The sequence below is a fragment of the Pteropus vampyrus genome, unplaced genomic scaffold (genome assembly GCF_000151845.1).
Source record: "Pteropus vampyrus isolate Shadow unplaced genomic scaffold, Pvam_2.0 Scaffold750, whole genome shotgun sequence".
Lineage (NCBI taxonomy): Eukaryota > Metazoa > Chordata > Mammalia > Chiroptera > Pteropodidae > Pteropus > Pteropus vampyrus.
Window position 1 is genome coordinate 303,248 of NW_011889531.1, and position 25,571 is coordinate 328,818.

Sequence of the window (25,571 nt, forward strand, 5' to 3'; positions counted from 1 at the left end):
ATTTGAACAGAGCCTCTTCCCTCACAAAGGCCAGTGGAATCCATGTGGTTGAACCATGATACAATAATAAAGGCTTCCAAGAGGAAAGGAATTTTCATTTTGAATCACCGCCTTCATATAGCAACATAGCCATGGCCTCCTGGAAGTATAAAAGAATGTTTTTCAAGAAGGAAAAGCCAAAATCCCGTGAAAGATGGCAAGCTAGACATGTCACACATGTGCACACACATACACACACACGCAGATGACATGTTCTATTTGTGCAGTTGTGGCTTGCCACAGTGGTCCAGTGACATGGTATAAGCAAGCACCCCCCCACACACAAAGCGTATGATGACAATTAAATTTCCACTTGTATCTTGGTTACAATAAGTATCTTTCACGACACTTAAATATACAAAGTTTCTGTTTAAGATATGCATGAAATGTTTCTTTTTTTTTTCCAAGAACTAAGGAAAGATCTATAGAGTCATATCTTCATTATCACATGTTGGGATTATCTTTCTGGTTCTTATATACAAGCTAATGGGAATGTTAGGAAATACTTTGAGTGAGCACACAAGACATAAATGTGCCTCTTAGATACAAAGCAAACATACATACTGTAGACCAGGCAGACAACACCCCCGGCGAATCTCAGGGGTATTTTTCAAGTGTCAGTCGAGTGACTTACTGGAAAAATAGGTGGAGTCCTTTGTTAAACTGCATTAAGTCTCAGAGGATATTAGAAATGTTCCCCTCTGCAAAAACTACCTCTGATCTTAGGAATTGTCAGCGTGGGGTATGGAAGGGCCCAATGAACATGGAGCATTACTTTTTGAAAACCCATCATTATTTTCTTAGATTCACATATCATTTCTGGCCTGTAGTTGGTCTAATGCAGATTTACCAAAGACTCCAGATCTCAATATTTTAATGAATGAGGGAGAGAGAGAGAGAAAGAGAGAGAGAGGAGAGGAGAGAATATACAATGCAATGAATCAAAATATTTCTTTAGTCAATAATAAGAAATTCCTTCAGAAAAGAAAAAAAATGAATCTAAAAAAAGAGCTTGACTTAAGTGTTCTGGGAAATTTCTTGAATTTATTCTTCATTTCTCTAATGGTTACAGCAACATCTGAAGATGTTTGCCATTGCCAGGCCTCCAACTAAAGTTCATTGAAAAATCCTGATATAAACTGTCTCATCTGCCTGCAACCACACCACTTGCTCCAAAATTATGTCAGTTAAAGTTAAAACACTGCTCCACAAAGTTATACGATTGGACAAATGAATTCAACAGACTAATATTTATACTGCCATGTAATAATGCAGTTATTATAATATGGTTTCATAATACAGCATGCCTTTCCAGGTGGCATGTTTTAAATCAGAACACATCTACTTCTATTAATCTGTTACGTCTTAAAAGCATGAACAAGTACAATTCAGAAGCTCACATTTAATTCAACTATTCATTGTTTAGAGAGAGAAAGAGCCCGAGCAGGAAAGCGAAAGCCAGAGCCAGAGAAAGAGAGAGAGAAACAAGCAATAACAACAACCACAGCCACAGCCACAGCCACAACAACCACCATCACAAGAACGGAAAGTAAACCAGTCTCCTCTTTGTAAGATACTAAGGATATGCCACTTAACTAACCAAGTGTGTCAAGGGGAAGAATTTTAAGTATCTTCTGATCCCAGAAGAGACTTCTAAGTATGGTATCTCTACTGGGCTCACTTTTGACCTATCAATTTTTGTCTTTTATCCAAAGACAATACTACATCAAACAATCTTCAGAAGCACTACTCCGATGAAAACAGGAATAAAAACAGCCATTTGTAGAACTGAATAAATGTAAGGGATTTAATCTCAGACATCTCTCTTTCTAAAATATCCAGAGAGTACAATCATCCAGGCAGAAAACTATGTGACAAATTGTCTTGAGACGAAATCAATCTCACTTGTAATATTTGTGGGTGACTATGATTGATTAGTGAGGATGGTTTTGAAATAGGGAATCCCGGATGATGATGAACAGAGTTCTAGCTCTCTGCATCCATGCAAACTGGTCCATTGCCTACTCCCTATGCAAGTGTAATGCCAATTAAACCCGCCCCAGATGTTACCATTTTCCAGTCAGGACAAACGTTGCAGGAAGATCACAAGGGAATTGGATATCTCTCCCAACCTTGTTAATGTGCTAGCCACAGAAAAGAACTGCAGGGGCAAAAGAAAGGCCCCAAAGAACGAGTAAGACATGGATTTGCTCAAGGGCTAACACTTGACCATGGACGCAGGCTTGAACATAACATGGGAATGTAAAGAAAAAAATAGGATTTTAGGATGAGTTCTTCAACCTTTCCAGATACAAACCTCTTATTAACTGCAAAGATGCACAGGACCAGGAAAACAGGTCCGTTGAGACTTTCTATTCTACTTTCAGGATGATTTACGATGAGGAGCCTAATAAAAGTGTGTGTGTGTGTGTGTGTGTGTGTGTGTGTGTGTGTGTGTGTGTGTGTGTTTAATGAAAACCTCATTCTCTTAGAAAAATATACTGAAGTTTATGTTTTCTTGTTAGTGACCTTGGTTTTCTTTATATTGGGTAGAAAGGGGAATTATTTTGGTCTGGATTATTATTTCTGAATACTAATCATGTAATTGATATAAGAAATTCTGGTTTGAAATCAAAGCTAGGACAGTATGTAGGTACTTTGAACTAAAAACACATGTTACATGAATAATTTTGATCCCTAATAACTAATGTAAAAATCTTCTGACCAACACTGGGGATATGAGATAATTACTGCATTTACATTTTGAGAAAACATTTTGGACTGTGCTATTCTCCACAGAGGCCTTCGTGTTTCCTAAATACTGTCATTGGGAGGAGCAACAGCAAATAATTTATCCAAGTTACATTTATAAATTAGAACTACCACTTGGCCGTTTAAAAATAATACTAAAATAACACTAACCTATGCTTATTTTAAACGAACCATAAGAGTCTTTTAAGTGCTTATCTCACTTCCATTTTACATTTAGGTTGTGGAGATGACCAAAGCACCCCCACTGGTCCACCTGTGCTTTAGGCTCAAGGGGGCTTCATTCCTTTCAGCTCTCTCCTGCTTAAAACTCGTACCTCTAGGGCATCATCATAAATTATCTACATTCATAGAGAATTGATTCGCATTTGAAAATGGCATAATAATTTGTCATCAAAGTGTATGTATATGCACGCATGTGTGTATTTGTGTGTGTGTCCACATAAACATAAATGTGAAATCCAAACCCTTTTTGACTGGCTGCATTCAGTATGTGTTGGAGCTGGAGTGACCTGTCTCCCAACGTTGCGTGCATCTCTTCCCAACTCCGTGTTCAGTGATATCATAGTTAACAGCTTGAAATCAGCCATGGCGGGAGTATTTACACCATAGAAATTGGCAAATGCTGCAAACATTTTACCAATACCCCACTGGTTGCATGCATGGCTGACCAGAGGAGAAGCTAATTCTAGATCTAGGCAACACAGCACTAATTCAGCCTTTTTGGGGAGGTTCTCCAATTTTGTTTCCTGCCCAGGGGCTCCTGTTTAGTTAACTCCACCAAGTACTGCAGGGCCACAGAAGGGCATGCACATCTGGGATGCATTTAACTACCCACTGTCATCCTGATGGGCTCTACTCTGAGACACTTCTGTTTGGTAGCCACGAGTGATGCAGGCCAAAACCAAATAGGTAAAGCATTTGCAACTCTTATTAAGCTCAGGATATGTCAGCCGGCTTCCTGCTGCAGAGGCTGGAAAACAATGAGTCCCTCGGTAGGAACAAGCTATCCCCAGCTGAAAGCATCCACTGGGGGCATTCTTCAGGATGTTCCCCACAGCGGGTCTGCATGCTGCTGCTGCAAGTGCTGGCAGGTATTGGGTTTGCCGCTGCAGCACTCTGCCAGGGGCCTGGGATCAGGCAGGCTTCCTTTGCTTCCCCCTTCCCTCCTCAAAGTCTGGTGCAAATCAAAGAGCCAACAAAATTGAGTTCACTGGCAAAAGAGTTTGAAATTTTGAATGATTTTTATTAAACACCATTAGTCTACACTGCACAGTTAATGAAACAGCAAAGCTCCAATCTCTTAGAAGAATGATGATTGGTCATGGATCGGAAAAGCAGTTTAGTGTCCCCTAACCCAATGTGAGCCTAATGTATGATTCATTAACATCTCATGTCAGAAGCAGAAAGGGGCAAGAATGGCAGCCTGGCCTTGAAGGGCTTCCCTACCCTCCACCCCCCACCCCAAATCCCCTCCACCCTCCCCACAATGCAATTTCCTTTGAGTCGATAGATTACAGAGGAAAATATGATGCTCTTGGTAAAGAGGGCTTCTAGATTTGTGAGGAAGAGAATGGAAAGGGGATTAACACTTTTTCTTTGCCCCAAAATATCATCAGATGGTAGGATTAATGTCTGAGACCAGCCTATCCGATTAGCCTCCTGCCAGGGTAAATGCTGATTATCAATATACACAGATGCCATTTCTGTCGTTGGAGTTTGCTAACACCAAAGAGAAAATGATTCAGAGTTTCATTATGAGGATAAGGCTGTGCGAGTAGAAATGAAAAACAACAACGACAACGACAACAATAACAAAGAGGAATTTAGTCTGCCAGTCGCGTAACAAAGCAGTGACAACTGGCTCAATATTTTTCCCCACAGAATTGAATTTGGGGGGCATTGAATCGACCCATTCTTTTGATATTGTGTAGCTATATCATCTCGCTACACAGTTTCTCAATGGGGATAGTGATGTTTCTCTAAGCAAGCAGTTCATTACCTTACCGAGTAATCCTACCCAGCAATCCCGTTTGGTTCTCCCACCTGCCAACTCATACAGGTGAATTTTATCATGTCTGTTGAGAAGTACGTGAGGGCTTCACCCTCACAGCTAAATAGATTCTGCCTTCAAAAATGCTTTCCAACTTCATACTCCAACTTCAACCTCTGGGATGCAAATTTGAATGAAACAAAATCCGAATTAGATTGCTTTGGGAAAGATACACTAGAACCAGTATCTTTCCAATACAGACTCAGTCCAATGCATTTAGCGATGTAATGTCCAAATGAAAATCCATCCATTTGGAAGCTCAACAAAACACATTTTAGGAAATGGTTTCTGATTTAGCAACTTGGTTATTGACTGAAGATTTGAATCTTTTTATGTCACTACATGAAAAAAAAAGGCATCCCACCCTCAAGTCTTTTAAAAGTTAACAGCAGCTAATCTGCTTTTCCAATTATGTCATCCAAATATAAAACTACTAGTATTTTCCCAATGAGATTATTAAGTAATTAACAGTCTACAGGCTGGCTAACAACATGCTTATGGCTAAATTCTACCCCGAGGACCACACTAGTATACTCTTTTCAAATTAATCCTACCTACCAAACTCAGACAGTAATATGACAAAACCACTAAAAAAAACCCAAACTTAATTAAAAATACAAAGCCAAGCCAACATCATAACACAAACTCGTCAAACTCTCTGTGGTTGGAGCTTGGGTGACAAATGAAGGCATAGTGGTGGCCCTACCTGGGTTGCATTGCAGGGCTGAGATCCTTCTGCGTACTTGCTCAGGTGGAGCTGCTTATTGTTCTGCTCTTTACCCTACCTCCATGTGCTTATTGAGATGTGTCTCATCAAGCCTCCGTCAAGGTCTTGAGGCAGGATCTCTCACTGCCATCCACATGTCCTGTATCCCTCCCACAAACTGGTACACTGAAGAGATTTACTTGACAACTTATCTCAATCGCTCAAATAGCTGCACAGCTGACACACATCACCATTTACAATGCGATGAATAGAGTGCCTAGAAAACAGCAACGATCCTTAATTGTAAAACTGAAAGACGTCTCATCTCCCAGGATAGGAAGGCAATTCATCCTCCATGTTTAATTGGTTTCTAAACTGCTTTACAAATGGGTCTACTAAATAATCTGGTGGTGATCCTGAGCTCGACTGTCAGATTTGATAATCGTGCTGCTGATTTGGCACACACTACACTCAGCCACCAGAGTGACGTCAGGCAGCAGGATTCTCTGCTACCTCCCTGTTGTATGTCAAGTAGATATAATGACTCACTGAAACTAGAGCTACAAGTCTTTCATCCATGAGGCAATATACTTGCTTCCCTGGGAAACTGCCCCTAACATTTGAATGCCTAGTTTCTGGAGGTTTAATTTCAAGAAGTACTTGCTCCTAAGTCCATAATGGTCTAGGATTGTGATCTAGGTTGAACTTATAAGTCAAGCCAGGGGATTCATTATATAGGAATAGTCAGGCACTCTACCTGGTAAGCCATTAAAAACAGAGAACTTGAGTCACTGCAAAGCCATCAGCTTAATTTTTATATGTGATACCCACCTTGGGTGTTTGGAGTCTTTCATATTATCGTTTTCCTCCTTTAAGAGGCTCAGAAAAGATTCTCTCAGGTTTCATTTATCTGCATGTGTGTCTGAATGTGTGAGTGTTGTTGCTGAGATTGTGAATGTAAAGCTCAACCACACTGGGAGTATAAAAAGTGCTGGGTTTAGCTGCTGGGAAACTTCCAGCAGTCATTTTAACAATGTGGCCTCAGCCATTGGAGTGAACTTCCGCAACCTTATTATACAACAAAGGGCCTTAAACTCAAAGATGACCAGAGAGGAGTTCAAGTCTGGATCTTTTGCAACTGGGGATATATCTAACCTTGACAATGAGCGTGCAGAGTGATCCCTTGCTGTTCCAATCATAGACTTGCATGACTTGCTTTAAAAATCATACAAGTCTGCATCATTCATGTGCATATATCTATTATTTAACTGGTTATAACTCAATGAACAGAATTCAATAACTCAGCAGATTAAAGGCTAGGTGGAATTATATACCAGCAAGTAATTATAAGGAACTAATGTATGGGTAGTGTTTACTAGACGTAAGGGATTCTTCTGGTGAGCTGGAACACTGAAGATGATATTTACATTGTAATGTTTAAGGACTAAAATGAATATAGAGGATCATAAGAGGTGGGGATAGCTGCAACTGATGTGGAAATGTCCAAATTAGGTGAACTGTACCCAATCTTCAGGGCTCTTTCAAAGCACCTTAGAGCAAAGCATTACCCCAAGACTCATTTTTTGTTGAAAGGCTAGCTACTAGTTAGAGAGTTTGGAGTTTTCTTTGGAGTTTTAATGGAAATGATTTATACTAATATAGACTTAAATAAAATGAGTGATTGTATTTTGGTCAAAAGCTAATGACCCCACCCCTGCAAAAAAAAGAAAAAAAAGAAACATAAAAGAAAAAAGAAAGAAAAAGAAAAAAAAAAGAAACCCTGTAAAATAGAAAATGAGAATAATAATTGGGGAAGTTCATATTTTAAAGCAACCAGGAAGCAAACTGTATATTATCACTTCTAGGTAATCATACCTTGACTTTTGTTTCCAGAGATTTGAGCAAAATACAATTTAAAAAATCCTGCCAACCCGACGGCAAAAGAGGAAGAGGTGTGAATTCCTTGGATGTTTTCCAGACCTCCTATCTCTCATCTCTAAAATTGGAGTGTAGCATTTTGGCTACTAGTTGGGCACCCAGTAAACTGCCCATCAAAAAGAGAGCTTTACACAAAGAAAATCCCAGGTGAGGATTTACGCTTCAAATCATGGCTTTCAAAAATATTCATGCCAGCTGAAGCCTTAAAGTCGTGGAAGTAAATGCTGCCACTATTTCTCATCATTAAAACTTTAAAAATAGGGAATCAGGGAATGGATGCTAACAAGAAGTCCTCTGGTTTTGTGTCACAGTATCGTTTTAAGAGTGGCATTGCTATGCTCATTTATTTTCTTAATACTCTTGATTTTAGGATGTTGCTACAACATCTAACCAGTGAGTTTCGACAATGAAAATCCTCACTTGAAGATTGAGTCTGTGGGAACTACAAAAGTTTAACAATAGATTCTGAAATGACATTCTTTTCTGGACATAAGAGTACAGTTAGGAGAATAGCTATTGCTGAAAATTTAAATCTTTGTAGGTCCCTAGTGTCCAAGTATATATATAGTTTCATTTCTCAGGAACCTGTTATTATCACAAGTGATTTCCATTCTTTGTTTTGGGTTGTGTGGACTTAAAACAATACTGTAGGGACTGTCATTCCATCAAGCACAAATAGATGGTGGGATCTAAGAAATGCATATAAAATACTAAAAAAAAATGACTACGTAATAAAACATACACTGTTCTCAAGTTGTAGTGTCCACTTACAATGATTTCTGTTTTTCACAGATATCAAAAGAAGCATAAAAACAAACATAATCAAAGAGAACTTTCCCAAATGAGTGGAGTTCCACCAGTGACCATTGGTGCTCTGGCAGAGGTAGAATGATGGATGGTAATGCTGGAGATGGGGAAGCACCCACTACAACAAATGGGCATCGATGCGCAGCCAACACAGTCCCTGGCGAACGTAGCGAACGAGGTTGGTCATGCTGCTGTGCTGAGTCAGAGGCCCCATCAACGTGTCCAGATCGCCAAAGAATTCTGAAAATCAGAGCGGACCTTGGTCAGGCCTTTAAATGATACCACGAAAATGTACACCAGATTGTTTAAGCTGCCTTTCCATAACACTACCATGTGGAATTTGGAAAAGTGATTCATTGCTCATTCATTCAACAAAAATTTCTAGAGTAACTATTAAGGGACTCAAACTCCATATGTATATCAAGCACTATTATTTTAATCTTTAGTTATCTCCAAAAACTCTGCAGCATAAATAATGTTTGCAAGTGTTACTGTGATTAATAAAACATAAAATCATTTATATCTATTAATTCATAGTAAAATTTTTCAAACATCACTATATATTTTTTCAAACAGCGATTTTAAAAGTACATTACAATCCTATGGAGCTTTGTGGGATACACACACACACACACACACACACACACACACACACATACATATATACATTATGTCACAATATTTATTTATTATATAATAAACATACATAATATTTATATATGCACATAAAATATACATATAAGTGATGTATATAAAATGTTTTAAAATATATATTTATATTATATATTGAATTTGTATTTTTATGTATTATAAATTTATATTTAAAAAGGGGCCCTTATACACAAAATGGTACTGAGCCAAGGTCTATATAATATCAAGTTGTTTGTCATTTTATATGTAATCAAATTGGAAATATTCTCCCTTCCTTTTGTCTAAATGAACTGACTTTACTAATTTTTTCTTGGCACAATGTAGACTTAGCCAGTGAACCTGGACAGAAATTATAATCATCAGCATCTAAAGCCAAATAAACAACTGGGAGGCATGTGTTTGGTAAGTCTTATTGCCAATTTCTTCCGGGAAGGAAAATGACCTGCAAATATGTGTCACACAACAAGTCCCCCCATCCCCCAGGACATGGATGGTAAGAATGCCTGGCCAATTCCCCTCCAGATGACTTGGGGAAGAGAAAGCACAGAGGCCACCTACTAACCAATGCGACCAGGGTTTTGTACTCTCTGCTTTAGGGGGCGGTGGGGTGTGTGTGTGGAAAAGACTATATGTCTAGAAACTAGGAAGACATCCTCTTTCCATCTCTGAATTGATCTGTCTAGCACTACGTTGATCTCAGTTATGAGATCATAACCCAGGCATCCCCTCTGTTAGCTCTTGACAGAGGAGGCCTCAGCCACAAGGAAATCAAGCCTATGCTAGTTGAGGGTGAGGAAGCTGGGGGGAGGCTAGAGACTACCTTAAAGTGGTTAGGTTGCTCTCTTGCCTTCTTGGAAAGCAATTTCCATGCATGGGTTACATGAGCCTGATTGCCCAGCAGATGGTATTTCACTAAACAATGCATTTTTTCTTCATGTTATGTATAACATATGGACTTCTGTAGGTATCAACTTCATTTGATTATGTGACATTTTTTAACTTGTACTATGCAATACAAATAATTTCTGCTGATAAAGGAATAAATCATTTTTGGCATCTAAAATACCTTCTCATGTAATACGATATTAAGGGAAATGTTAAAGGACCTAGTCATTGTTGAATGCATGCGAGCTGCACTGAGCCAGGATGTCCCCTGGGTATTCTATATCAAGCCTGTTGTGGCATTCTTAACTAGGTATCCAGGTCACCATTTTAATAACAGCTTCAAGTAAGCAGCTGGGGAAGTAGGGAGCAGCATCAGCCCCAGTGGCCTATTTTAGCATCAGAGTCTTCTACAATAGCTATCTGCAGCTACGTGGCTGGGCAGGCACAGGGCGGAAGTGGAGACCCTCCACCAAAAGAGACAACCTTATCCATCTGCACTGCACGATTGGGTGGACAAACGTGGAAGTACACGGTTTCTCCAGTGGGATGCAGAGTACCAATTTGAAGGGAAGTTCCTCAGTTTCCCCATCTCTATGTGGACAAGACAGATGTGGGGAGAACGCCCAACTCTAAGCAGTTCAGAAATGAAAACTATGAAAGCAAGGCTGCCAAGAGAAGATTCCAAACTAGGTCCTCTCCTCAGTCCACTGAAAAGCTCAACGACAACATTAATGGGATACATTTTCTTTCTGCTGGTAGAGTGACAGAGTTGTTTTGATTCAATATTAGGCAGGAAATTTAACAACTCTTTGACACACTCTGCTAAGGACAGGATTGGCACCATCTCACTTAGACAACAGAATAAGCACCACATTATTCCTGGGAAGTTCTGTGATTAATTTAGAAGGAATTACCTTAACAGATTTTGAAAAGGGATGCAATTATGAAGGAAATCCATAAATATTGAACTGCCTTTCAGTTACCAATTCAAAATAAGATAGTGATGAAGGCAGATGAGCTATGTAAGTCTTAAGGTGCTTGTGCTTTTCCTTGCAATTCCAGAACCCTTGGGTGGGCCTGGTTGCCTGGACCAGTAGTCTTTGGATTTCCAGAAACCTAGAAAAGTAGACAAGGTAAGAATTGCCCACTATCCAGGTGACTGAGGGCAGGAGCTCACCAAAGGTCTCTGAGGACCTGTTATTAATATTGCTCAGTAGATGGGCACTGTAGCCTACTTATTAAGAGTTCAGAATATGGAACCAGACAGTTCTAGATTCGATTCCCTTCTGACATTAAAATCTGTGAAATCATGGGTAAGTTTCTCAACCTCACTAAGCCCTGAGCCTCCATTTCTTCATCTGTGACATGGGGATAAATGAGACAACAAATGATAAAGCAAATAATGCAGTTCCTAGCATATAGAAATTGCTGCACAAACACATTAACGAATATTTGCAAATAGTCCTAGATTTCAGTGTAAATTTATAGCTGAGTTGAGGGTCAAAGTCTCAAATTATGGAATGTGATTTGATAGCCACAGAAAGTTGAGTTATATAGCTATATAACAATATGGAGTAAGGAACAAGAATAAATATTTGTAGGATTTTTACCTGGCACCTGATATTTATGCTAGGTGCTTTACGCATGTTATTTCATTCAACCCCTCTCTATTACCCCTCTGGGTAGTTTCAGCATCATAATCACATTATTATTATATCCATTATTGAGATGGAAGCTAGGAAGTAGCTCACAGATTTAAGTAACTTGCCTGAGGTCACCCAGCCAGCGCAAGACCCAGGCAGGGTTGAAACTTAAACGGTCAAGCTTCAAAATCTGCGCCCTTCCCTTTCCATTGGAGGGTTTCCCCATAAGCCCAGCAATGCGGCTATAAAGGTACAGCAAGGAGGAGGGATGGGAAGTCTGTGCCTCATTCCATAATCAGGTACTAGAGAAAATCACCCCAGAGACTAGAGTAGCAGCTTTTCAGAGAGAAGAGCAGCAGGCTGGAACCTTGGGACCAGAGTGGAAAGGAAAGGAGAGCTGACTGGGCTGTAAAGATTTGGACTTGGGAGAAGAATTGGGCCAGGGGGCCAAGTAAGTCCTATGTGGTCAAGCCCACGGGAACTTCTATTGGCATCTAGGTGGCCTGCAGCCCCAACCTGATTGCAGGAAATTCCTGACACTGCTTGGGACCTAGCATCCATACTCTCTCTGTGCAACTTGCATCGCATCATGCTCCAGCAGCAGCAGCCACCATACTGTGCAGGATGTTAATGCCTCCTGACTAGACAGTTCAACTGCTCCAAATTGCTCATCACCTCTTTGCAGTCTGATGGCGAAAGGCCCACATCTGTCTCCTCCTTGACTGGAGTGGGCCTGTCTGTGACTTCTGGGCCAGAATCAGCCAAGTCAAATGAACGACCAGGGCAAAAAATACAGTTTATTTTTATTTCCCACCTTTACTAGGATAGCAAGGCGTCATTGCGAACCTATGTGACAGGGTCACAGATGGCAGCCTGAGTCACCAAAGCCAACTGACTCATTCTCCTTGCATTTGTTTTATAGCAAACCTCATGCGTTACCATAACCAGGACCCTGATCCTTCATCCCAGCTGTCAGTGTGTTAAAAATACTAGCTGAGCTCTGGCCCTTGCTTCTGAATTCAAGCCACATTTTCATGTACTCACTGGAGCTGATGGTTATAATGAAGGTAGAAGGCCTTAGTTCAACCTCACCTCTCAAAAAAAAAAAAAGGATTAAAGTCGACAACAGAAGCCAACAGGATCTTAATTAATTTGCAAATTATTCTTTTTTCCTTTGTCTCTGTTTCTGTGTTGATCCTTACCACAGAGTGAAAATCCGAAACAGTCATTTGCCAACACATCACAGTTCAGATTAGTTTAAGCTTTAAAAAAGAACTAAATCTCAGGCTTTTTTCACTCTCAGCAAAAATTGGTCACTGTGTCAGCCCAGCGTTAATCCCTTCTTCTCTAATCTGAGCCAGAAATTAGAGAGACAAAAATAAAGCCGCCATGGGAAACTCAAGTCCTTCAAAGCACAGTTGACTCCGCCATGGTATGCAAGCAATGGGTAGAGCAGACGAACATACCTTTGTTCTCTCTTGTCAGTTTGTCAGCCATGTCCCAGTGTTCATAGCCCCGTAACACATTGCTAGTGATGTTGACGTGGCTGGCCGCCATGTGGTGAATGCGTTGGGGGATGGTGACTGGGCCGTTGTTACAGTTTCCCATTGCATTGATGGGAGAGACATTGTTGAGAGACACTGGGGATGGAGTGTTCCTGGGGAATGGGAAGGGAGAGGTGTTGTTAGGCTGGTTGAGAACAGTGACAGCGGGCTCTAGACCTCCCTCATCACAGTGGGACCTCGTGAGAACGCCATTTGCCACAATGAGGTTTAGCATGGTGAACATATATGGAGCCCAAGTGCAGTGGAGCTTGTTCCCACTCACTCTTTTTTTTTCCAATTGCAGTTGACATTCAATATTATTTTATATTAGTGTACAACACAGTGATTAGACATTTATATAATTTATGAAGTGGTCCCCCAGGATAAGTCTCGTACCCACCTGGCAGTATACATAGTTATTACAGTATTATTGAATATATTCCCTATGCTGTACTTCACATCCCCGTGACTATTTGGTAACTACCAATCTGTACTTCTTAATCCCTTCACTTTTTTCACCCAGCCCGCTAATTCTCTCCCATCTGGCAACCATTGATTTATTCTCTGTATCTATAAGACTGTTTCTGTCTTGTCTGTTTTTTTTTAATGCCTACAGCACCTTGTATTCCTAGGTGGTCTCCCATCCAAGTACTAACTAGGCCCGACCGTGCTTAGCTTTTAAGATCAGACAAGATCGGGCTCGTTCAGGGTGGCATGGCTGTAGACGGATTTGTCTGTTTTTGTTGTTGTTGTTCTTTAGATTCCACATATAAGTGAAATCATATGGTATTTATCTTTCTCTATCTGAATTATTTCATTTAGCATAACACCCTCTAGGTTCACCCATGTTTTTACAAATGACAAGATTTCATTCTTTTTTATGGCTCAATAATATTCTATTGCATATATGTACCACCTCTTCTTTATCCAATTGTTTACTGATGGACATCTAGGTTGCCTCCATATCTTGACGATTGTAAATAGTGCTGCATTGAACATAGGGATGCATAGATCTTTTTAAATTAGTGTTTTGAGTTTCTTCGGATAAATACCCAGAAGTGGAATTTCTAGATCACAAGGTAGTTCTACTTTTAATTTTTTGAGGAATCTACTTTTATCAAGCACAGATCAAAAGACATCTTGTAGCTTTTGTCCACATAGTAGGTTTCTCCAGAGGCCGCAGCATAGAGCTTATTATGTCATCTGTGCCTCATCTGACCAAGCCACACAGGGCTACAGTGCCAGATTGTAGAATAAGCTGTATATCTCCTTTTCTAACGTTACACACTGACGTCTTACTGCCTTTGACAACCATTGATGGCTCCATGTGTATTACTACATTCATTTTAAAATACTGGAAAGAGCTGGATGAATCTTTCCCTGCCATTAACTCTACTCAGACAAGTAGTTCTCACTTTGAATACATACAACAAGCATGTTTCAGAGAAAGAAACAGTTTGGAGCTATGATGGTTTCTCTACTTGCTGCCAGAATGGCTATTGGCATTTAGAAAACAGCTGATGTGCAATATTGGTCTATTGTCAAAGTGTTTTGTGGAAACCACAATGACAGTTTGCTCCAAATTCAGTCAGCACAATAAGCAAAGTGCAATTCTTAAAAGCCCCCCAAGAAGCAGTATTAGGGATGTTGGAAAAAGTAACATTCTGAAGATCTTTTTAGGATTCTTAAAGACACGCTACAAGGATGGCTATTAATTGCTGACTGTTTGCCTGTATGCTAATTTAGAAAGAGAAGTCTTTGGTACTCTTATTTTGGGCAGTACCAATGTTTGGAGATAGATTTTTGTTTAATTCTTTAATGTCAGCAACAGGAGTCACCCACTGGCTGCACATAGCATTAAGAGTCTAGACTTAGGTCAGCCTGTAGCAGACTTCCCTGGGGACAGTCCCAAAGGTATGGGTGGCTTCCTGTGCCTGTGAGCAAGGTCTGTATGTACTCCCAAGCTTCTCTATTCTCTTTCAGCCAGACTGCGAGCAACTGCGCAGGCAACTGCACCGCTTTATTATGATTAAACATTGGTCATTGGTGGGGAGAGGGCAAAACAAATTGGGGAATGCTGTGTTCAGGATTCCCTAAGTCTGCATGTTTTAAGGAATGCCCTCCTTATTCCTCAGAACATAGCCCCGACACACCATCGAGGAACCCCGCCTCACTCCACGTCCCTTTTACCAGCTGCTGCCATTGGCAACTCTGATTTTCCAGGGTGGCTGTGTTGCTCAGAGCCAATCCCTGCCCATACGATGGATGTGCACCCGGACAGGCAGCACACCCAGAACATCCGAGGGAACCACAATTGCAACATAGCAAAATGCCAAAGTGCTGCTGACTGCTTCTAGGAGCAATTCAAACTGATATACTTGCCTCAAGACTCACATGGGCTGTGCCTATAGCGCTGTGAGAGCTTTGGTCCATATCCATAGAGTGTATCTTCTGGTCTATTCTAGTATGAGAGGGAAAGTGGATCCTCACACTTGCTCTGCGCTTGGTATAAGAAGGTTTTGCTGCTCTGTGTCTAATTTCTGAGATGTTTTGATACCTCTTGATAGAAAGATTTATTCTCAAGGCAGAGGTGGGTAGGGAGATTTCCAAGCTAAAGGAGCTAGGTACAGAAAGGTTAATCTCACACACACACACACACACACACACACACACACACACACACACACACACACGAAAAGCAGAGAATGCTGGATGTCTTTCTTGTGGTAGGTTGCAAATGCTCTTTTCTAGTTTATTTGCACAGTGTTGGTTATTAACTCTTAAATATTAATTTAAGGCAAGAAAGTAATATGTCCTCATTTGTAATTTCTAGAGAAAATTGCAAAGCTGTCATGTGTCACATGTGTTGAAAGGGGGTCCATGTGGTGCTGGGAAAGAAGTACTGGGATCCCAGGAGACCTGGATTCTAGCTGTGGCCCTGCCATAAATTGCTGTGTGCTCCTAAGCTAGTGTCTTCCTTCACTGGGCCTTTCCTAGACTGGAAGAAACGGTTGGATTCAATTATTTCCACTCAGGTCCAGAAGTCACAAGGGGAAACAAATCCCCTCTGTTGACCTTGTACATCTTGAAAAGGGCCTTTTAGTTTATAACATTGAAATACTATTGAGGGGCATTCTTTGCCTTCCACCTCCTACTCCCTTCTTTTGAAGTAATGAATAGTAGAGTCAAGGAGAGCTGGGGCATGGGTTTGCTTGCGGTCATTACTGATCTCACACGAGGCTCCATGAGCTGACCTTCTGAAGAGCATGTCTACACACTGCACTGTACTAATGAAATGAAAAATAAAACCTGGCTAAGAAAATGTAATTCTGGCTGAAAGAGGGCTGATGCAGCACTCATCTTGCTATGACTCTAACTCCAATTTTGCTCTCCCCTCTGCTCAGGGTTCCTCATCCTGTTTCTTTTCTGTAGGTCTATTTGCAAATCTTGTCCTTGTCTTCCCATGTCCATGGTACATGCAAATGAGCATGCGCAAACAAGCACATATTTCCATCGCTAGCATCCTGATCCAACTCAGCATCCTCCCACCTGTCAGCCACACTCACCCCTTGCTGTTCCGTGGACTCAGGAGGCATGCCCCCACTTTGGAGAGGCTGCTATCCGTCTGCTTGAATGAACTCCCCCAGGTATCTGCAGGGCTCACTCTCCCATTGTCCTCCTTCAACATCCCTATTCAATGTCGTTCCACTGCTCCTTGCCCCATTACCAGCAGCCCTTTCTATCCCCCTTCCTTGTTTTGATTTTCTCTTTGACATTTATTATCATTTAGCATACCACATTTTTTTTTACTGTCTTTCTCCTATGACAGGACATAACTTCAATGAGGGCAGAGATTGTTTTCTATTTCTATTTATCCAGTGCTATATTTCAGTATCTAGAGCAATGCTTGGTGCACGTACTATGGTCTTAATGAATACCAGTTGAATAAATGAACAGATTGCCTGCCAGCCATCCCTCTATTCCTTATGTGGGATCTACTACATAGAAGATCACATACAGCACAAGGATAAAGAATATGTAAAGGGCCTGGCAGGTGTCTCACACATAATAGGCACACAATATTTGGTGACTAAAAGAAGGAATGGCCCCTTACTGAAAAGAGCTAATAGTCTAATAGGGGAGCAGAATCCATTAATTCCTGGCAATCTGTGGTAACAAACCAAGAGCTGTGGGAGTTCTAGGGGTCAGGATCACTTATGTTTTCCAATTAAAAAAGGTGGTGACAAAGACAACAAAAACCATGGCAATGGCAGCAGCCAGCATTTATTAAAGTTGCGGTGTGTCAAGCATGGAGCTCTGGGCTTCACTAATAGCATCTCTAAGCCTCGGGAAAATTCTGTGGGTGAGTTTCTGTCACCATTGTTTCACAAATGACAAACAGGCTCAGAGAAGTTCAATTCTTTTCTGAGGGCTATACAGTAAACAAGTCAAAGAGCCAGGATCTGAAAGTGGTCTGTTTTCTTCCAAAGTCCACTTTCCTTCCATTCCGCCATGTTACCTCAAAGTCTTACCCTTCACTCTACTAAAGATTTCACTTGACATAGCTGTCTACCTCTACTCTCACCCTTGTGTCCATGTTGGTTTATTTCCACTGCTCTCCACAGGCTCATAGGTATCTTATCTACTATGTTCACACAGGCACAGCCCTTCCAAGTTCTGCTTAATGCCGATGTTTCTTCCAGTGAATACCAGAAATCCTTTAACTGGCCAATGTCTCAAACAAGTGGTGATATCCTCTCCCTTCTAACCCTTTCAGTATGGCATCCACATACACCTGTCTACTGAAACAGCTCCTCTAAAGCCCTCAAATGGCCTCTTTCACAGTTACATAGCCTTTCTAGCCCTCTTTCTTTGTTTTTTCTCTCTGTGCGATATTTGAAACTGTTGCCTAGCCCTTTAAAATGTCCACAACATGCCTTCCATGAGTCTGTACCGGGGCTGAAAAATCTGTCTCATCGTCTGTTTCTGCATGACCTGTGAGCTACAAATGGTTTGAAAAGAGGAACGTTTGCAATCGATTTGATGAGAAGACTAACTTTGAGCCTCAAACAAGCAAAATGTTATTTTTAAAAATTCTATTCTCCTTAGTAGACTTGTATTGTAAAAATTGTGCTTAATTGTTATTATGTTTTGAATTTCGTCAGTAAATTTTTGCAGAAATTTGCTTTCTCTCTTAAATTCTCTCTTTGTAATAGCCTCAGTTTTGCCTCTTGGCCGGCAAATCTCAAAATATGTCAAATCTGTCCGTTTACAGAAAAAGTTTGTCAACCCCTGCTCTATACCAAGCATATTTTTCTTCTCCTTCTTCCAACTGCTTCTTTGCACTCTCTTCCTCCAGGGTCATGAGATGCTGCTTCTGAAAGGTGCTGCGAGAGGACCTCTGTGAGGCCAGAGATGATCATTCCCTGGGGAAACCAGGCCATACCGTCTTTACTTGCAGACAAGAAGCTCTCCCTAACCAGGGGTCCCAAGCTCTCTTTCCCTTGGCCCTCCACAGAACTTTGTTCATACAGATCATCTCCCTCTACTGGATTGTGTGCTTCTGGAGTACATGAATCACATAGAATTCAGCTGTGCCCTCAGCCCCTCACAAGAAAATGTGCCTGAAATGTTTGCAAAATGGACAGGACGTAACCCCTGCATGATTGTTTTCAGTTGCCTCATTCAGAAGCTCTGTGGCCTACCAAAGGGAGTGTGCTTTCTTCAGACAGAAGCTGCTTAAAAAATCATTTCAGTAGGCTTTTTTTGTGACTTCACAAGCTTAGGATGCATTTGAGTTCTTTAGTTTCCGAAATATATATATATTTATATATTCTCAGTGATCCTTTAATGGCTGCTTGCCTGAACTTGCCCTTGATTTACTCTGTGCTCAGAGAAAATAGCTTTCTCTGGGCCTTTCAATGGTTATTTTTATCTTCTGAACTTCCAGAGAGGTGTCCTTTCGCTTTTGTTCAATATAAGAGTAAGACCTAATTCAACAATTTAAACAGTATTTCCTTTCAATACAGTGATTGAGTTAGTGCATAGTTTTTAATGGATCTGTTCCCTCATTCTGAATGTTTTTATGATCTTAAAGTAGAGTTTATCATCCCAGTGTTTTGGGAGTGTACTTTATAGATATTTATAAAGTAGCAGAGGAGACTATTTTACTCTAGAAGAAAGTGTTTTGATCAGAGACACAAGAATTTTGAAATGATGAAAAATGGGGAAAAAAGCAACATTTTACTTTAAGTATGTGTCCAGTCATCTAGTTTCCCTTCCCACTATTGGCTTCAGGTAGTGAGGGAGGTATTGGGATCAGAGGAGAAACAAATGCTCAAGCAATAAGTGCAGACACATAGCCAGTTCACAGCTGACAAAGAACTGAGATTCAGAATCTCCCTCTTAGAAGTGACATCTCTTCAGATGAGCCTAGAAGTCATCTGGTCCAGCCCTTTGTTTTAGAGATGAAAAAACAAACCCAGAGAGAGGAAGGAGCTCACTTAACTTAACTTGGAAGCTAAGGGCAGCAGCAGGACCAGGAAAATGAATTTCCTGACATCCACCCTACTTCTGGAAGAATGAGCTGTCCCAAGCACGATCAACTTTAAATATGACCGTGGGAGCGGGTGAGTCCACTGAGCCTTAAATTGTCATGACAGTGATGCTTTTATATTTTAGGTCGGGGTATTTTAGTATTAATATAAAAATCATCACAAGGGCTCAGATAATTGGCTGACTAAGTGTCTTCACATTTTCAGCACTATTATACCTTTGGTTTTATTAAACAGCACTTACCATATATCAATGAATATTTCATTGGTCTTTCATTACTGAGTGAATCATTGAAAAATTACTATAGCGAAGTTAACTTTTACCCTGCCTCCTTGAAATGGCATGGTGCTTGCCATCTCATTAACAGACATCTTTATGGCCATAATTTGGCTTAAAAATCAAATAGTTAAAGAAATTGGGAATCACATCATGTTAAACTTTTCTGTTTTTTCATTAGGTGAAACGACTAGAATTTTATGTGTATAAGTCAGAACTGACTTCGCCTCTGAGTTGTCAATACAAATATTTGGGATCTATTAAATCACTGATTTTCTGAAAAAGCAATTTTCAAAAGATACTTACTTTCCAGTGCCTACCCATGGAGATGGTATCTGAGTGACTTTTGAAGCATTTTGCTGAAAAAGAGAGAGAGAGAAATAAGGACATCTATTTGTGTTTTATTAATTCAGAAACAGATGGAAGTGTGATTTGGAGTACATTAATATTGATTGCAGCGTTTCGGGATGCCTCCTGTTTTGTTAGCAGAGCTGGGATGTATGTGCATGTCAGCACACCGCGACGCACACTCGATGAAAATGGCTGGTTAGGATAATTAGTGGGCTCCAATCAGGACCATGAAAGTCACTTGATGAAAGATCTTATATATACTAAAAGGCCCAGTGAAATCAGACTCAGTTCTCCAAGAAGTGGTTTAATTATCTTCATCTGAAATTTATTCTGCAAAACAAGCTCTTCAGAGTACAGGCAAGCTTTTCACCTTTAGCTCCAGTTGCAAACTTTCTCCCTGGGTTACAAGGTGGGCTGTAATTTCTGAGGTCTCAGGAATATGCCAGGACCAGGCAGTGTTTTTAAATTTTTTTGGTTTTCTTTTGGTGAATCTACTTGATTTGCTATCTTTACACGCAGATCCTCAGGGCTGACAGTTTTCACTATTTAGCAATGCAACTGGTCCAGGACTGCATTGCAATGGAATGCTACACATTCTTTTTATTTTCTCTCTCTCTCTGATGGAACTGGGCTGGGTGAAAGAATGAGCCTCCTGTATTTTCGTGGCCAAACACTTGTGGAGTGATTCAACTCATTATAATGACATCACCAGGTTGAAGCCCAAGTAGCACAGGGCCAGGACACTGTGGCATTGAACCTGGCTCCAGCCTGCCTCTCTGGCCTCATGGCCCAGGTTACGGTCCTCTCCTACCTCTTGGGTTCCTTCCTAGCCCCCTTTGCAAATGGGGTACTAGGGAGAGTCAGCACTTTTAGGAGCCCAGTGAGAACACAACACTTCTCTGGAATGCAGAGACCCACACCTAAGCTACGTTCTGCAGACTCCAGTTTTTAATCTCAAGCTCAATGCAATGCCAGAGTGAGTTATTTAACATCTGTCTCATATTTTCCAATGCCCTGAAAGCTACACGGGATGGGCTGGAGGAGCAGTGGCTTGCAAAGTTTGATACAAGATCAGCAGCATCAGTATTATCTAGGAACTTGTTATAAATGCCAATTCTCAGGTTCCATCTCAGATCTACAGTATCAGACACTCTGGTTTCATGAGCCCTCCAGGGGATTGCGATGGTCATTCAAGTTGAAGAACCACCTCTCTAGAGTATGGGTTGAGAGTGTGGATGTGTTAAGGGATGGGCAGCTGTTGCATTTGACTGCATTCACCTACATGAGCACTAGCTTTATGGCATTATGGTTACACCACATAATACCTGGTGAACTTGCTCTTTTTCCCAACCCAGTCAGTGTCCTCATATAGCTGTGCACTGCCACTCTCTGGGTCTGGATGACTGATGTAAGGTCATGATTTGATTTATTTCAAATAACTGTTTTGGTGCAATTTAGCCAAGCAGTCTTGTGCCCTTGGCAAATAAGTGAGTAAATAAGTGAATAAATAAACAAGTAAATAAATAAAGTAATTTCTTTTTTTCTTTTGAGACCAGCCCAACAGGACTCCTCCACCACCTGAGCCTCCTAAATTCTACATAATGACCTGTTTTGAGGGGCAGAAGTTCCACTGACTCTCAAGCCAGCGGCATCTGGTACCGGGGCCAGGCCCAGCGCCAGGCGGCTGCTTGTAATTTTCATCCAGGCTCATTCTCAAATTTTGGTATTGGATTTTGAGGTCAAAAGATGTTTTTTTGCTTATAAATTAAAAACTCCAGCTCCCTAGATGGTAGCTTTCTTTATTTCTTTATTTGTTGTTTGAGTGTCTGTTGATTTTGGTAACCAAAACAATCAGTTGTATTAAAGTCTGCTCCAAGAGTCCTCATGGCCACAGGGCTCCATGGGGTGTAAATGTCCTCCCCCCACCCCTAGAATCCAGGGTAGCCGCAGTGACTTCTCTCACTGTTGAGAAATTTCTGTATTATCTTCTCATTTAACACAAGATTGGCCACAGCAGAGCCACAGTCTGTGTCCCCTGGTGAGTCAACCATGCAGGGTGGAGAAGAAGCCATCGTCCCCTTGATTGCAAGTGGGAAGCTGCCAAGGGCTGTTTGGTCAGTCGAAAGAATAATCAGGAGACTGAACTATTTGTAGCTTCTCTCCCCAGAATCAAATCAAACCTAAGCTCTCTGCTGAGTCCAGAAGGAGAGGTGGGAGGGCTACGGCCCATGGAATGAGGGAGGTGAAGCCTTTGACAGCTACAACCTTGACATTTAATAACATGCCTGCCATGTCTCATTAGTGATTTAATCATCCAGTACCTATAAATTATACAAAATAAGGATTACCTTAAAATATTCCATCAGAGATCTAGAGTACTTCATAGCATGGTCTTTCTTCAGTTTAAACATCCGCAAGTAGAGAAGTGATAAACATCGGTAGCTGTGGTGGTGAGGAAAGGATTATGTTATGTCAGTGCTTAGTGAAACCTGTAAACTGTAAAAAATGCTGATTCATATTTTGCAGTTATGCTCCTATAGTTATTGAGGAATGTAAGTATAACAAAATTGAAAGAGAAGGGGTAAGCATTAAACTCTCATCTTGATAAGGGTGTAAATTAGGAGAGTAAATGTTTAGTCAGCAGCTGAAGAAATCCATTAGTTATCCTTTAACAGTTTAATGAAAAACAAGAATAATGATCTGAAGTAAGCAGCTTAAGATGATCTGGAGTTTTCAAATCATTCCATGACATTTCAGCCATTTCCTTGTGGCTTCCATGTGACTTACCATAACACTGCCAGCTTTTTGTCCCCATCTGAAGCCAAGGGGCTTGCAAAGTTCTTCAGCCTCATTGCATACCTTTGAAGAGAAAGGACAAGTTCAAGTACAGTCTGTATTACCCTAAAGTCCCAATGTCATTGCTATCCCCATCTCCTGAATGTGTTAGCTCTACATTTGCTCTGGGTGGGGAGACCGACTAGGGTACATGGGCAAAAATGTGCTTTCTTGAAAACATATACAAAATGATCATCAAAAGAGTGCCACAATGACACTGATGTGACATACAGAAGTCAGCTCTGGAAAAGTCAGCCAAATCTGGAACTCACGTTCTAGGACGGTGTTGTGGAATTCCAGTTGGTCTGTTGTGTGTATAAATGCTATTTCTAGGACACTCTAGCTAAATGATATTGGTTTTCAGTGGAAGGTGGACACACATGTCAGTCTCAGTTACATTTGACAGATGAGGAAAATAATATACAACTATGTCTGACATGAGCATGGGGAGACCACAATCACACAGTTAAAAAGGTCTTTTCTAATGGCTCAGGTTTAGAATACACTCCTATAGAAAATGGTTTCTTTTTTTTCAGAAGAAGGTCGATTTCACAGCATTTGAAGGTCTAAGCACCCTTAATTTATGATGCTTGTGTATTTTCTCTTTCCATTCTCTTTAATTGTTACTTTCCACAGTGGGGTGATCAAAGGTTGAGTAATTCCTTTTTTTTTTTTTTTTCCTTCTAGTTGAGCACATTTCATTCTGGGCATTTAGATTCTTGAAAATCAATTCATTGCATAAAATCATTGTTTGAGCTTTAATGCAATTTCACAGGTACTTGTGGTGGAATGAGTAACAGAGATCAGTGTTGCAGAAGGAAGTTGAAGTGTGTGGGCGGCTGGGCTAGTTCTCATTCACAAGAAGGCGATGGGGAGCCTGCAGAGATGCTGTGCTTGCATCATGAACTCCTCATTTTCAGCAGCCTCCTTAGAATAGCAGTGCCCCCAGGCTTGCCCCCCAAGACTCTGTGCCCCCTCAGCACACTTCATCCCCCTGCTTTCCCACTTATTGCTCCATTTCTGTTGAGTGCACATTTTCCAACAAAAAGACCTGTGCACTTGATGTGGGTTCCTCCTGTTGTTGCAATATTAAGCAAAGGGATTTTTAATATGTAATAAATCTAACTGTCTATGACAGTTGGATCACTGAAATGTTGAGTTCTTGTGATGCCCCACTTGTTTTCACAAATACATATCCACTGCAGATTCCTGAGGCTCAGAGCAACTATAATTACTTCAATGAAGAAAATGGGGCTCGCTCTCTCTCTCTCTCTCTCTCTCTCTCTCCCTCCCTCCCTCCCCCATCTCTCTCTGTAGCCAACATACTGTTGAAGAGAGAGTAATAAAAATCTCTTTAACATAACATTACACTACTAAAAACTGTGTTCCTATTACAGTAACCCTCTTATCACAACCACTTTTGAGGTGACTTGATAGTGGAGCTTCGATTGCTTAAATGGATCAGAAGGCCTAGTTGCTTCAGCCCATTATATTCTCAAATGAAATTTCTCTCAAAAAATTATACACTTTACAGTAAATGTTAAAAAATACATACATATATATATATATATATATATATACACACACACACATACATATATATACATATATACAGAGAGAGAGACAGAGAGAGAGAGAGAGAGAGAGAGAGAGAGAGAGAGAAACACACAGAGGAGTTTATGTAAAACTGGTGCGAGCTGAAAAAAAAAACTGGTGAAATCTAAATAAAGTCCATAGATTGTATCATGTCTGTGCCCTGGTTGTGATATTGAACCATAGTTATGCAAGATGTCACCATGGGGGCAGAAAACTGGGTGACAGTACACAGGAACTTTCTATATGGTTTCTCAAAACTGCATGTGAATCTACAAGTAACTCGAAAGAAAGTTAAAAAATATTGACTTTAAAGTGAATGTCCATAAATTCTTCACCAACTTTCACCAGGTTCCACTGAAATATACTCCTATGGGGTATAAACTATCGTATAATGAAAAACAAAGTTCTGCTTAGAAAAAAAAGGATATTTTATAAATAATTAAGGAAAAAGAAGCATTTTCTAATGGAAATAAATATTATTCAACAATTCAGATCACATTTTTACCAAAAATGAAATCTGATGTTTTCCTGTTATATTTTTAAGAGAGCATGTGTTTTCCTAAAAGAAAATTAATATGAAAGAAAAACATATAGAGACGGAAAACACCCATAATTTCACCCCATTACAGCTACGACCTCATTTACCTTCCGGGTTGGTCTACATGTCGAAACATGCTTTTTGTGTTCAGAAATGTAATGTGTATATAATCCTGTAGCTTGCTTTTACTTTAACATCGTATTATAAATATTTTCATGCAGCTACATGGTCTCCATCGTTGTTGCAATTCAATGGCTGCAAAGTATTCTATCGCGTGTACTCCGATGTAATTAATTACTCTTCTATTACTGATTATTTGGTTTGATTCTGGTTGTATGTTACAATATATGCCGAATTGAACACCATACATATGACTTGTTTTTCA

General features: G+C 40.5%; 1 protein-coding gene and 1 pseudogene across 4 annotated transcripts in view; both read right to left on the reverse strand.

Annotated features, from left to right (window-relative positions):
• Positions 1-4,033: 4,033 nt before the first annotated feature.
• The window catches only part of AFF2 (AF4/FMR2 family member 2), a 449,558-nt gene continuing 428,020 nt past the window's right edge, over positions 4,034-25,571 (reverse strand). For all 4 annotated transcript variants that reach the window (XM_023526244.1, XM_023526242.1, XM_023526243.1 and 1 more), the window contains 5 exons: positions 23,005-23,076; positions 22,566-22,659; positions 20,173-20,225; positions 12,958-13,148; positions 4,034-8,552 (listed from right to left, as the gene is read on the reverse strand). In XM_023526244.1, coding sequence (XP_023382012.1) covers positions 8,431-8,552; positions 12,958-13,148; positions 20,173-20,225; positions 22,566-22,659; positions 23,005-23,076 — 532 coding nt within the window. In that variant the 3' untranslated portion in view covers positions 4,034-8,430. The remainder of the gene's footprint in view (positions 8,553-12,957; positions 13,149-20,172; positions 20,226-22,565; positions 22,660-23,004; positions 23,077-25,571) is intronic.
• Positions 13,643-13,761, reverse strand: LOC111734069 (annotated as a pseudogene).